General features: G+C 39.7%; 1 protein-coding gene across 7 annotated transcripts in view; it reads right to left on the bottom strand.

Moving 5' to 3' along the window:
- pitpnm2 (phosphatidylinositol transfer protein, membrane-associated 2) overlaps positions 1 to 13,127 on the bottom strand; it is a 75,512-nt gene that overhangs the window by 2,156 nt on the left and 60,229 nt on the right. For 6 of the 7 annotated variants that reach the window (XM_028025188.1, XM_028025187.1, XM_028025189.1 and 3 more), the window contains 8 exons: positions 12,583 to 12,731; positions 10,917 to 11,033; positions 10,546 to 10,662; positions 10,307 to 10,455; positions 9,063 to 9,212; positions 8,798 to 8,981; positions 7,014 to 7,142; positions 286 to 6,019 (listed from right to left, as the gene is read on the bottom strand). In XM_028025188.1, the coding sequence (XP_027880989.1) occupies positions 5,681 to 6,019; positions 7,014 to 7,142; positions 8,798 to 8,981; positions 9,063 to 9,212; positions 10,307 to 10,455; positions 10,546 to 10,662; positions 10,917 to 11,033; positions 12,583 to 12,731 (1,334 nt within the window). In that variant the 3' untranslated portion in view covers positions 286 to 5,680. Of the gene's footprint in view, positions 1 to 285; positions 6,020 to 7,013; positions 7,143 to 8,797; positions 8,982 to 9,062; positions 9,213 to 10,306; positions 10,456 to 10,545; positions 10,663 to 10,916; positions 11,034 to 12,582; positions 12,732 to 13,127 lie in introns of those variants that run through there. The other variant, XM_028025191.1, reaches the window with a different exon arrangement.

The raw sequence follows: 13,127 nt of genomic DNA on the forward strand, positions 1-13,127 counted from the left end.
TTGTTCCCATCGAAGGTAAAATGCCACACATGAACAGATTTTCTTGCTAAAAGAATAATTATGTTTGCTTTAAAAAATGCCGGAGAAATCTTTGAACAGGTTTGTGAAAGCAAACAATCTCTTGGTTTGTGCCTCCTGTTTGATTGAACAACGAGAGCAGTTTTATTCAAAAGCCCAAACTGCTCTTTGATCGCTAAATAAAGCACATTTTAACTCTTTTACAAACAACAAATCTGAGTGGAAGCACAAAATATCGAATGTCAATTTCATCCAAAAGCGACACAGTTTTTTTCCCCCATATCTATATTTTATTGAGGAATGGAGAAATGTTGAACAACATAATTGCTGTATTATTAATAATAATATTGTTATTATGTGGTTCCAATTTGACAGAGGACATGCAGCAGGTTGTTAAACAGTTCTCTGGGTTTCCATGCGCGTACTTGTGACTGGTAAAAGCAGTCTGTGGTTATAAGTCAAAGGTTTTCTGTAAAACACTCCAGGTTGAAAAACTGTTTCATGAAATCCTATAAAATGCTGGAGATGCAACACAGGCCAACAGCAGGTTTGAATACAAAGAGTTGTGTGCAGGTGGTGTGTCCGGTTCGTCCAGTAGCTTGTGTCGTGGTAAACTTTGACCTCTGGTGGAACCAGAACAAGAGCGATGCACAGGGGAAAAAAATCAGACACCTTCCAGGCTCAGCTGCCTTAATGGGAGCCAAACGGACAAAAAAAAAAAAAGCTACATATTTCAAATATATTTTTACCTGAAACTTCCAGAACAACATCATGATGCTTAACTAAAATAAATAACTCTCAGCCGCTGAGGTTCTACATGTACATCTTTACAGTATTTACACAGACACATCCATTATGAACGAACACTCGGATCCGACTCAGCAGCCAAGGGGGAATTATTTGGTTTGGGTCCAGAAATCTGAAATGTGTGGCAGAACAAAGGTTCATTATCAGTCCGGGTTAATGAAATGTAGAGGTAAACAGAGTAGATCTGTGGAACGGAGCTACATTAGGCATGGCCCAGTATGAGATTCTCACAGCATGAAAGGTTTCAGTAATTTATACGATTGCACTGATTTGACAATTTGGGCCGATGCCGACATTAATATTGCTGATAATTAATATTTACCAATTTTATATATATTATAAATGTATTTAACTACCCTTTTCACACCTTGGGAGAAAAAAAAAGAACAACAAGCACACTGCTGACTTTATCACTACTTCTCTGCTTCAGTCAAACTCTTAATCCTGCATCACTTGGCCAAACAAATACAAATGACCAACATCTTCCCATCCTCAAAAAGATAGCAATAAACATCGGTTGTCAATATCAGGCCAGTTTTATTTATCAGACCAATATAGTAAAATATCAGCTGATATTAATAGTATCAGCCAATACTGACTGGGCCGATACTGATATGCTAAAAAAAAAGACTAATATTGGCCAATACCAATGGTGCGTCCTGAAAATGTATTTATTTTTGCTATTTGAAACTTTGCAACACTGTGACATTGATAACCGGCCCATGCCTAATCCACACCATTAAGAAGCTCATGTTGTTTTCTGATTTGTTCTTCTACAAATCTTACTGGCGAATGTCTTGACAGAACAACTGGTCTAAAATTACTGCTCTGTCGCTGAAATTATCATATATCTGCCTGAGAATTATATCAATTAACAATTCAATCCGTCAATGAATGGCCACTATGTGACTATTATAAATATAAAGTATGAGTTAGCGTAATTTCTTTTCCAATTAAGTTTTTAATAAATGCTATTTTTAATTCATTTAAAAAATCTTCAAATAGTTTGCAAGAAAAAGCCACCAATTGTAATTAAGATAGTTTTAGTTATATATTGTGTCATGTTTTTTTTTTATGTGCTCATGTACACATTCGGCTGAAATTGCATCTCCATATACACTCTGGAACGAAAATGCAGAAGTTAAAGTTTGTAAAATAGATTTCAACAATTGTATTTTGCGTGATAATCCAATCCTGGGGAAGAAAATGGTTCCGTTAAATGATTACAAGCCCTAAATTCATCATGAGGGTATGTAAACTTCTGGAACTGTACTTTGAAAGCATTATGGGAAATGTAGTCCTAAGGACCGGAAAAGATTAACGACATGCATACCTTAAAGATGCCGTCTGATTTTGGTTGCGCTGAGCCGTATTTTAAAATTCTTGGTCTGAATCTTTGCGTTTTCATCTGCAGCCAGTTTGGCACGTTCATTATACTGACATCGTTTTCCTTTCTTCCCAAAAACAAGCTTCCCGCCCTGGCAGAAATCAATGGGGGATTTTCACTACGGAGGCGTCAAAAACAGTGACAAACAACAACTATTACACACTCTCTTGTAACCTAGTGCAAAAAGAAACAATGAGGTTAAATAGTTGATTCACTACAGTATTAGAGAATGATTTTGGCTTTTGTCGTTTGATGAAGACATCGTTGGTCACACAGAGTGGAAACAGATAGAGTTTCCAAAAACTCCCACAGGCTGGAAGGAAGGGCTGTTCAGTCAGCTAATCCAATCCAATCCAGATTATATGAATTGAACTGAAATACAGTCAGGTGCTCATTTTTAAACACTTGTGTCTTGAATGCGCTTCCAGTCTAAGCGAGGGTGAAAAGGAAATATTTTAAAGGGTCATTACCAGTAGCGCTCAAAAACAGTGAAACAGCAATTGATACATTAAATTATGAAACATTGAAGAGACTGAAACAAGTTGTTAAAAAGCTATGGCTACATCTGGCTAATTTAATTTTTAAGTAATTGAATATTTCATCTAAAAGAAATAGCAAGCCAACAAGAAAATAATAGCATTTTTGCTAACATTAAATATTTAGCTAATTTTGACCTAAGAATTAAAGCTACCTACCTTACTTAATGGATTAAGTCAATGTTATCCTACATGCTAGCATAAGTCAACATGATTATAATAGCATTTAACAAGATTACACTTTTACCCAATTTCTACTTAAAAACCAAAGTTAACTTACTGAATGGACAAAGTTAAGTTTACACAACATTCTAGTGTAAGCCAACATGATAATAGCATTGAAGCAAACATTAGCTTTTTAGCTCATTTTGATTTACTGAGTGGATTAAGCTAATGTTAGCCAACATGCTAGGTAACACTGTCATGTTGCTATCATTGCTGACAAGGGTTCCTGCATGTTGAACAGAGTAAGCTACTGTAGATCACCTTGCTAGTGCTAGCCCTCTTTAATAACGTAGCATTTCAGCACATTTTCATTTAAAAGCCAAACCTAATACACTGAATGGAGTGAATTAATGTTAGTTAACATGTTGGTGATAGCCCACTTGCTATTGAGAGCATTTTAGCTAGCATTAGCAGTTCGGCTAATTTGAGCTTTTACGTAGGATTTTTCATTCTGAATGGAGTGTTACTCCATGTCAACATAATAGTGGTAGCTTACATGCCATCATAAATATTTTATCTGGCTGTTGCTTTTTAGCTTAAATAATGCTGTTTGCAAACTAAATGAGTAACTTAATATTGTGAAATATATTTAATAAACCATAACCTGTAGTATATTAGTTAAAATCATAGTTACCACTGAGGCATTTCTCCTCCATCACTTAAAATGGAAGCACACGTTGTGCTCAGGACATTTTTAACTTTGAAAGCAAGATGAACATCTGTCCTAAACGGAGCTGATTTCAGTCTCCATTCAGGCACCTGACTGTTGTCCTAAAACCTAATAATCTACAGAGCCTTCCTTGAACTCATCATCCGTTTTATCCACTCTGGCTTCCTGGATCAGACATGACATGTCTTCTTTTCCAAAGTCCATTTTGCATGAAAATCTACAGTTTAGTAGAAGAAAAGCAGCAAAACCCATAACACGTCGTCTTGGGCTTAGGAGAAGTGCAAGGCGTACTCTCCCAACCTCAACATTCATCCCTGAACGCACCACAAAACATTCAGGCTGAAACGTTTCCACGCATTCTTTGGCCATTTTGGCGCAACAAAAACTACGTGAAATTCCTGCTTCACAAGCCGTAGTCCTCAATCAGCAACACTGAGTCCATAATGTGGAAACGCAAAAAGAGCACAAAGCTTGGAAACGCCGTCTGTCTGACTCCCAGAGCGCCGCCAGCAGGTGGGTCCGAGGTATTGCAAGCAGATGATTATAAAGGGATAGTTGCTGTGGACTGTACAGAGTTCAGTTGGTGCTTTAATGCTGCATGCCCTGTTTTTCTGCTTCCTGTTCTCGCTGTAGAGTCAGTGTCTGGTGGGATTTTAAGGCCTTGAGTGGCCAAGAGGCCACGCTGAAAGGAAAAGGGCGTAACAAAAACTACAGCTCTCCTGTAATGTGTACTGAAACAAACAAACAAAAAAAAACTAATGACGACAAACAATCCTGTTCTGGAACTTGGACTAGATACGACAGTCCATTAACCAAACTTCCAAATTAAACTTTTCTTTTTTTTAAGTGTGTTGAAAAGCAGAGTTTTGGTTTGATTTTTGATGTATTTTATCTCAGAACTGGATCAGATTTTAATCATGTTCCAAAAATCGGATTTGCTAATTGTTGCTAACTGGATACGCTAACTGTGTTTTAGCAATACAAGCTCCACAAGTTTTCCAGCTTTTTCTATCCAACCTTCACTAGCAACGGCTAGACATTACCAAATGAAATAAATGTTCATTGGTAGCTTATTTTCAATTAAAACAAAATTTAGCTGCAAACTACATCTAGTTAGCTAACTTAATTTTGAGTTTGCTAACTCTTTCTGAAGTAGTTTGACACTAAATATTTAGCTTCCTAAGTATGTAATTAGCAAGATGAAGCTAAATATGTACCTAATTATTTAGCTTCATCATGCTAATTAAACATTTAGTAATTTTTTTCACTAAATGTTTAAGAAGAATCTTCCAGTGGAACTAGTATTTTTTATTTATATGCAAAAATTATTGACTTATAACAAGTTTATTTACCTTGCTAAAATGTTATATTTACGTTATTTAGTCTTATTTCAAGTGTACTAAGATACTTAATTGGTAAGATTCAGTGTTTTTGCCGTGTTTAGGAAACAAACAGGCTCCAACAGGATAAACTATATGTGACATTTAGCATATTTAAGACTATACTTTTATGTATAGTTTCTAGAGCACGGTACTCATAACAGATACCTTGAGATAAAACTTTTATTTCCTTCTATAGTTGGGAATATAAGGGACAATAAAGTTGTATTCCTCTTCACGTACAAAATAAACCAAAACTATCTGCTTTTGTGTTTTATATTTTTACGATTTATCTGGGTGTTTTTGCCTCTTGATGCCGTGGCGGCGTTGTCGTCAGAAACGGTGGAACAGAAGTTGAGGAGAAAAGCCAGACACCTCTTGGCCTCAGATTTGTGTTCGATTGAGGATGAAACAGTCCTGAGCTCATGAGCGTGAATGCTGGGACGGAGAGTTCTTCGGAGAGGAGGCGGTCCCGTTAAACGAGATTAATTTAAGGCTTATAATATTTCATTTTCTTTTTACATGATGCATCCTATAAAAGTCTGACGGTAAGACGATCATGCTACAGAACGTTTTGATCTCTGCCTCCCTTCGACTCGGCCGTTCGTCTTCGTCCCGTCCAGAGATCACGGAGCATTTTTGGCTTCCTGCGTAAACTTCACTTGGGGCCCTCCTTGTTGCCGCGGCCCCAGCAACCCGCCGCTATGCTCATGCTCCTCTGGGTTGCGGTGGCGAACGAGCGCTCGCACTCTCCTTCGCACTGGCTCAGCGTGCGCTCGGTCCGTACCGGCTGGCTGCCGGAGCCGGAGCCCCCTGGCTGCTGGGAGGAGATGGTACGGAAGATGTGGTTGCGCTTGCGCAGGAAGTCCCCTCCGGCCGCCCCCAGGGCGAAGCTGCTCTTCCTCAGGACCATGCGGGTGGAGGTGGACTTGGCCGGCCGAGACCTTTGGTTGTACTCGAGCTGGGACAGGTGGGACGCGTAGCCGTCTGGGATGAACTGCAGGAGAGGTCAGACGGTCAAGTTTATGAACGAATGGTTCACCATAACAGTAGGGTTTAAAAATATATATATATACTGTATATATATATTTCTGTCATAAATTAACATGGGAAAATACTGAAATACAAACTCAGAGGATGAGAAGTTTTCCTCCTGGGTTATTAAAGAGTTTTATGTTTTTATTAGCGTTTTTCCCTCAAGATTCAGAATCTATCAGCTTTTATATCAGTCTCTGCAACCAAAACCAGAACCAAACTCCCAAAAGACTGAAAAGCTGCTGAAACACTGACTTCCTTTTAATCCAGGCTAAAACACTCATTTGCTAATAACTGGAACATTGATTAATTGTGTCACATTTTAGCACTTTGAAGTGTCTTGTTGCTGAAACATGCTGCTGACTCAACTCTGGAAGGATTTCTAAAAGCTTATCAAATAAAGTTTTTTTTTTATAAGATCAAAGTAAAACATTGACTTTAAAGTATTTAGCGCCACGATATGTAATAATGGAATGAAATCAGGCTTTAAAATGTAATAAAATACCATTAAAACTGGATTATGTCATACTGTGTGCCCTTAAAGTCGTTTTGAACGGTTCTGACAGAGAGCATGAAAAGGTTCAACAATTACTGATCAAAGTTTCCATTTAAAATGCGTATTGGATCTACAGCATGATGGTTATTAGAAGCATAATGACTCAGATAAACACAAACACTTTGTGATCCTTCATTACATACATTATTACATTATCATTTCTAAAATAAAGAATCACCTCCGCATTTTCTAATAAGCAGTATAAAATGTGATTACGCAATGTAGCAGGACTGCTAAACACACATAATGCTGCTTTATTGATGTTTTATTCCATTCTGACCCCTAGTTTTATTATTACTACATGTTGCACCGTTACTTTACGACTAACTTAAACACTGATGCTCGGAGTGTCCCGCTGGTCGCTCCTGCAGTGCGTCAATAAGTCGGGTTTGCTCCATACCTGGCACTGGTGCTGCATCTTCTTCGTTGGTCTTCCTACGATGTAGATCTGAGACGGGGGCAGGCCGACGGACGAGTACACGGAGATGTCCTTGGTGGAGCCGTAGGCAGCAAAGATCCTCATGTGGGCCTGAGCCGACAAGTGAGAGCAAGTTTTAAGGTAAGCTGTTCGCGCATTTACAGGACGCAGAAAAGAACTTAGACATGTGTTTAGTTAACAAAGCGCAAACTAACTAGATTTGTTGCTAAAACTGCCAAGCAAATAGCCTCCACTCTGTGTTACACATGTTGCCATGTTTAAAGGATTCAGACTTCAAGTATTTTGAGGTTTGTTATTTTTTACGTTCTTCTTTGTAAACTCACATCGGACGGTGAGTGTCTGCTAACATTTTCAGGTCTTGCCAAAGATTTTCAATTAGATTTAGATGAAATAAAAAGCTGACAGGCTGCTGAACATTTAGTGCTGTGCATTTACATCTGTTCCTGTTCTTTCACTGTTATTGTTGAATTAATGATTTTGGAAAGTGGATTCATGTTAGAGGTCAGTGTTATGGACTGACAGGTGACAAATAAATAGCCAAATTGTGTTCATAAGCTTTTTTGAATATTAATCTGAAATACAGTTTGGTATAAAATAGGACTCAACTAACTAACGATCATTTCAGTTCAAGATAATTCTGATAATTAATTGATTATTTCTGACGATTAATCGATTAATCAGATTTTAAAAAAGAAAACAAACTGGCACATTTTGCCCATTTCTGTTTAAATCATTTTTTGTGCAATATGAGAAACACACTAAAAGATGAAAAGAAACAAACTCAGTGCGTTTTATAAATTAGAACATTAAACATTTTACCGTATTTTCCGGACTATCCAGCCACACCTCACTATAAGCCGCACCCACAAATTTTGTTTCTTTTTTTAAACTGGAAAACTCCGCCGCTCTCGGTTTTCCACAAGGATGCAGCGTCCTGAATGCATCTGCTATTAAGGACGCAGCCCTGCGTCTCCAACGCCGAACCATGGTTTCGTTCACGCCGAGCTTAATATGTGCGGCGGCTCGATTTCCCTCCTGGACTCCCAGGTCGAAACTCCTCAACTTAAAAGCGGCATCATATGAACTTCTCCATGTTCATATGAACATTGTGTCTGCTGCTAGCATTAGCTTGTTCTAAATGACAATTAGCTCTTTCTTCTTTGATTTCCAATTTTGACTTCCAGTGATTCACTTCCTGCTAAAGAGCCCCCCCTGGTGGTTGAAGAAAAATCCACAGAAAAGCCGCACCGGCGATAAGCAAAGCGTGGGAAAAAAAGTAGCGGCTTATGGTCAGAAAAATATGGTATGTATTTAAAAGGAAATAAAAACGTTCCTTTAGTGAAAAAAATAGAGCTTTTTCTGCTTTACTGAACATCATTACAGTGTAGGGCTAAAACCTGTTGGTTACATTTTAGACTAACTGATTAATAATTGAATTTTATTTTACAATATGAACCGGGTGAGACTAAAACTCTGCCGTTGTGTGTCATCCTTTTACCAAATTGCCTTCTTTAAAATCTGAATACTCCAGTTGACGATTAATCGATTGCTAAATTAGCTGTGGATAGTTTATTTCTGAAGCTTGGACAACTTCGACATAATGTAAAAATAGGTGAAAACTGTTTGAACCTGCTGGGCTTGGTGGGAGCGTGTGCATCGGTACGGAATGAGAGCGACAGGGTGAGGGAACAAAGTGCGGAGAGAACGACAGAAAAGCGAGCTCTGTGGATTTCTGCCTCCCTCACCTCACTGATGAGACATTTGAGGAAGTTGGCCTTGTGTCTGAGAGGGTCGTGAACGAGGCCGTCGCAGAAGGACACCACGCCGTGAGGGAAGTTGTGCTGGGAGAGCCAGGCCACCACACGCTGCTTCTGCATGTCGGGCCGACCCGTCACGTACACGATCAGGTAGCCCAGGTCCTGCCAGTACCTGGACGGAAGCAGAAGCAGAAGCGGTGAGCGGATCCGGACGGCCCGACAGCCTGCCGGTTGTTGCACCGTTTATCCGTACCTCACCACATCCACGGCTCCAGCCCGAACCTTGGGGTCGCTTCCCATTATAGACACGCTGGCAGCAAATGAGCCGTCGATGCTGAAAACGACAAATTCTGTCCCTTTGGGTACGACGGTGAGATAACTGTCTGCAAACGTGTGATCGCCTCTGTTAGAGACACAGCAGGGAAAAGAAGCAGATACCAGCAAGAATTAGAAGATCCAACTGGGATACATGAAAACTTATTTTCTTGCCACAATCACACTGGCATGCTTTGGACATATATTTTTTCCAAATATATACATATGCAGAGAGTCAAATTTAAGACTTTTTCAGAACTTGTAATGTTAAAATGGCTGTGGGGGATCCTGTTGTTTTAATTATATTTTCTTAGTTTAGCGGAGAATCCACCTAGTGTCACATGGATTGGCAGCAGGAGTGAGCCAGTGAAGAAAAAGCCACAAATTTACACTTACCCATAAACGCTAGCTAGCTAGTTAGCAAAGGTATATTAGCAACTAGCCTCAAGTTGCAAAGCGCAAGATGTGTCTACACACGATTCAAACTTTATCCCGACAGGAGCAAGAAAAACGATTAAACAGTTCTGACATGACAACATTTAAGACCTGAGGTTAACATATTCAAGGCTGACTTACTTTTTAAAAAAATTAATCCAAGGTAATATAAGACCTTATTTTTAGATACATAAATTTAAGATTTTTTAACGACGCATCACAACCTGATATATCACACAAAGATTATATTTGTAATACAAAAGCTTTCGATTTCTGGACACTGCAAAACGGATTTTTGGTCCAGTGATTAGTGGAAATATCATATTACGCTTGAAGTAAAACAAAACTTACTAAAAAGTAACTTTTCAGCAAACCTTAGGAGCTTGTTTTAAATTAATAATCTCTTGGTGTGACTGAAAAACTTCCATTTATTAGAAGACATTTTTCCCACGTCACAAGCGGACTGGGCATACAGGCACTCTGCACCAATCTGATGGCTAAAAAACCTAAATAAAAATAAAAACAATTATACACATTTTTGTTTGTTGAGGTCATTTATCACTATCCAATAATTCAGCAGTGAAGGTTTTTGAACTGAACATTTAGCTTTTTTGTGGATATATAGTTTTCAAATAAAATACAATCAATTAATTATAACCTGATTTAACTTGATTAAATAAATTGATGAACTCAAACGCTTCAGAAATGCTTTTTTCCACAGCGCCTGGGAGTTGTGAGTTCACACACCTGACCACCATTTTGACAGGATACACCCCGATGCCCAGTCGCTTCTTAGCTGGGATGACGTAAGAGACGCGTCCGCTGCTGTTGGTGAGCTCCGTGTCAAAGTAGACCCACTCCCCAGACGGAGGCTGGGTCATGATGTGGATGTCGATCTGCAGAAGGAAGAAAGGATGAAAAAGCTTCAGGGTCTCTGGTTTCACGGCGATTCGTCGCCTCCTCCGCTCCTCAGTCCAACGTCTCACCTTTTCCCCGGTGAGAGTGACCATGTCCAGAGGTCCGTACATGAAGCGTCCCGTCACTGTCTGCGCTCCGTCCTCCGTGAAGACGGCGTCGTTCACGCGGTGGTTAGCCGTCACGTTCTGCGGAAGCGACGAAAACAAGAGAATCGGTTTGAGTTAGACGGCCGTGTTCAGCGTGAAACGCGCTCCTTTGACCGTCACAAGTGCAAAACGTGAAAAGGACAAATGATCACTCGTTTGAGGGCATCTATTTCAATAAAACATTTTATAAAAATGAAAAAAACTCCTTCAAAGAGCTCAAATCTGAGTCTGCAGCTATTTTTTTTTTTCTTTCACAAGCATTGCTTTGAGGAAACAAATTAAAACACGCTCACTCGTATTTTTACGTGCGTCCTCTTGCGAACCCATTTCTCCCGAGGTTTGGAGGGCGTGAACTCAGACACTTCTTTACCGTCCAGCTCCAAAATGCTCGAGTTCTCATGTCTCATAACCTACAGAGGCAAACATGAGACCAAAACAGAACTAACGTAAAGAAAATGTTCAAGAGTCATTTGGAAATATCCCTTTTTCATTCTCTCATGTACTGCAGGATGTTACAATACTGTGGCTTTCACCTTAGCTTTTCTGTGGTAAGCCACTAGCTTTAGCTTCCACGACCAACTAATCTGGACTTATACTAAACAAAGGTTAAAGGTTAAAGGGTTAGCTCAGATACTGGCCCTCAACACTTCCCTTTCCTGGAGCAGAAAGATGTCACCTCACTATGAACTTTATGAAAAAGAAATACATGCTAGGAGTGTTAGCCTGAATCAGGACTGATGCAGCGCAGGTCTCACTAGCTTGTTAGCCTCCACCATCTTAAAGGACCCACTTATTTTTCCCACAAAATCAGAGATACATCGTTCTACTATTGCATGTGTCAAACTCGAGGCCCGTGGGCCAAATATGGCCCGCCATAGCTGGTTATGTGGCCCTCTAAATATTATGTTATCAAATCAATGTAGATTTTATCTGTTTACTGCCAAATTATATCAATCTGTCCCTCCAGTTTCTTGAGAGTTATTGTGGAAATTCACGTAAAGTCAACAAATCCCTGCACTTTTTTTGCACTAATACATAATTGGGAGATTTTTGCGGATTTTTCTCAAAAATTGTCAAAAACTTTCTTGCTTGTACAAAACAGCCGCCTCAGCCTCATCAGATGTCAGATTACAGTCCGTGATCCATTCAGCGAGTAATAAAAAGTCGCATTTACCGTCATAAATAAATATCGCAAATATTTCCAAATTAGTATCACAAACACTTTGATTTATATTTAAAAAATAAAAAAATCACAAAAAGTATCACAAAATCCTGGAGGGACTGAAAAGATGTTCAATAAAATTATTTAACAGTTTTATTAAAACATTCTGGCCCTTTAAGAGTCATGATCTCGATTTGGCCCAAAACGAAAATGAGTTTGACACCGCTGTACTATGGTTACCAATGGTGACCTCACAGAACAACCAAACTACTTCGAACACCCAGAACTATCCCAATAAGAGCCGAGGAAACAGACTGAAGGGATCCCAGTGATTTAACAGTGACTGCCTGGATTCTTCATAGCAACAGGTGAGGTAAGGTCATTTTATCTATATAGCACATTTTCAGCAACAAGGCAGTTCAAAGTGCTTTACATGATTTAGAAGGAAACACAAACAAAACAACAGAAAAAAGGTAAAAGTATAGAACTGCATATTGGTTCCCCATGTTTAATATGAAATAGAATAAGTAGCCGGTAATTTATAAACTAATTGGAGTTTCTCTGGATTCTTGATCTGATCAGATTAGATGTTGGTTCTCCATGTTTGATTCTACAGACAGTACTTTCTATGTTTGTTCTAGATTTGTCATCTAATAGGAGTTTCTCCAGGTCTTGCTCTGATATTAAAAACTCAATGCTAAATGTCGGTCTAAGGTAATGAGTAGTTTCTCTAATAGGGGTTTCTCTGGATTCTCGGTTTGTTCTAATTCCTGCTCTGGGTTGAGTGAAGCACAAACCTGTCTGAGAAGGAATGAGACAACGTCTGTGGACTCCCAGTAGGAGGCGTGGAAGAGATGCGGCAGAGCCACGGTGGGGAACGCCGTCAGAGCGTCGGGACAGTACAGAGCGTAGTCCATGCGCTTACTGCCCCACCACCGCGACGCAACTAGTCAGGAGCAGAGAGACACAATCAGCGCTTACTGTCGGCTCATGTTCATGGTCAAGTTCCTCCTCGTGACGAGATGAAGAGCTCAGAAGGACTCTACGTCTAAACCACGGCAAAGGCTTCGACTGAGAGGCTCTATGGATGAAAACAGGAAGTGACCAGTGTCGCACTCGGAGGGTTCGAAAGCCAAACGTGCAGGAAGGTGTCAAAGGAAACGTCAGGCGAGTCATTTTATTTCATTCGGGTAAGCCAGACTTCCTGGATGCCTACATGAAGGGTCAGGGTTTGTTTTTTTATTATTATTTCTAGAGACAGGACTACAGAGGAAGACAGAGCGGAAGACGGGCAGAGCTCAGGGAATGAGGAGAGGTCCTACGGTCCCACAGCACCCCTCAC

The sequence above is a fragment of the Xiphophorus couchianus genome, chromosome 8 (assembly GCF_001444195.1).
Source record: "Xiphophorus couchianus chromosome 8, X_couchianus-1.0, whole genome shotgun sequence".
In the NCBI taxonomy this organism is placed as follows: Eukaryota; Metazoa; Chordata; class Actinopteri; order Cyprinodontiformes; family Poeciliidae; genus Xiphophorus; species Xiphophorus couchianus.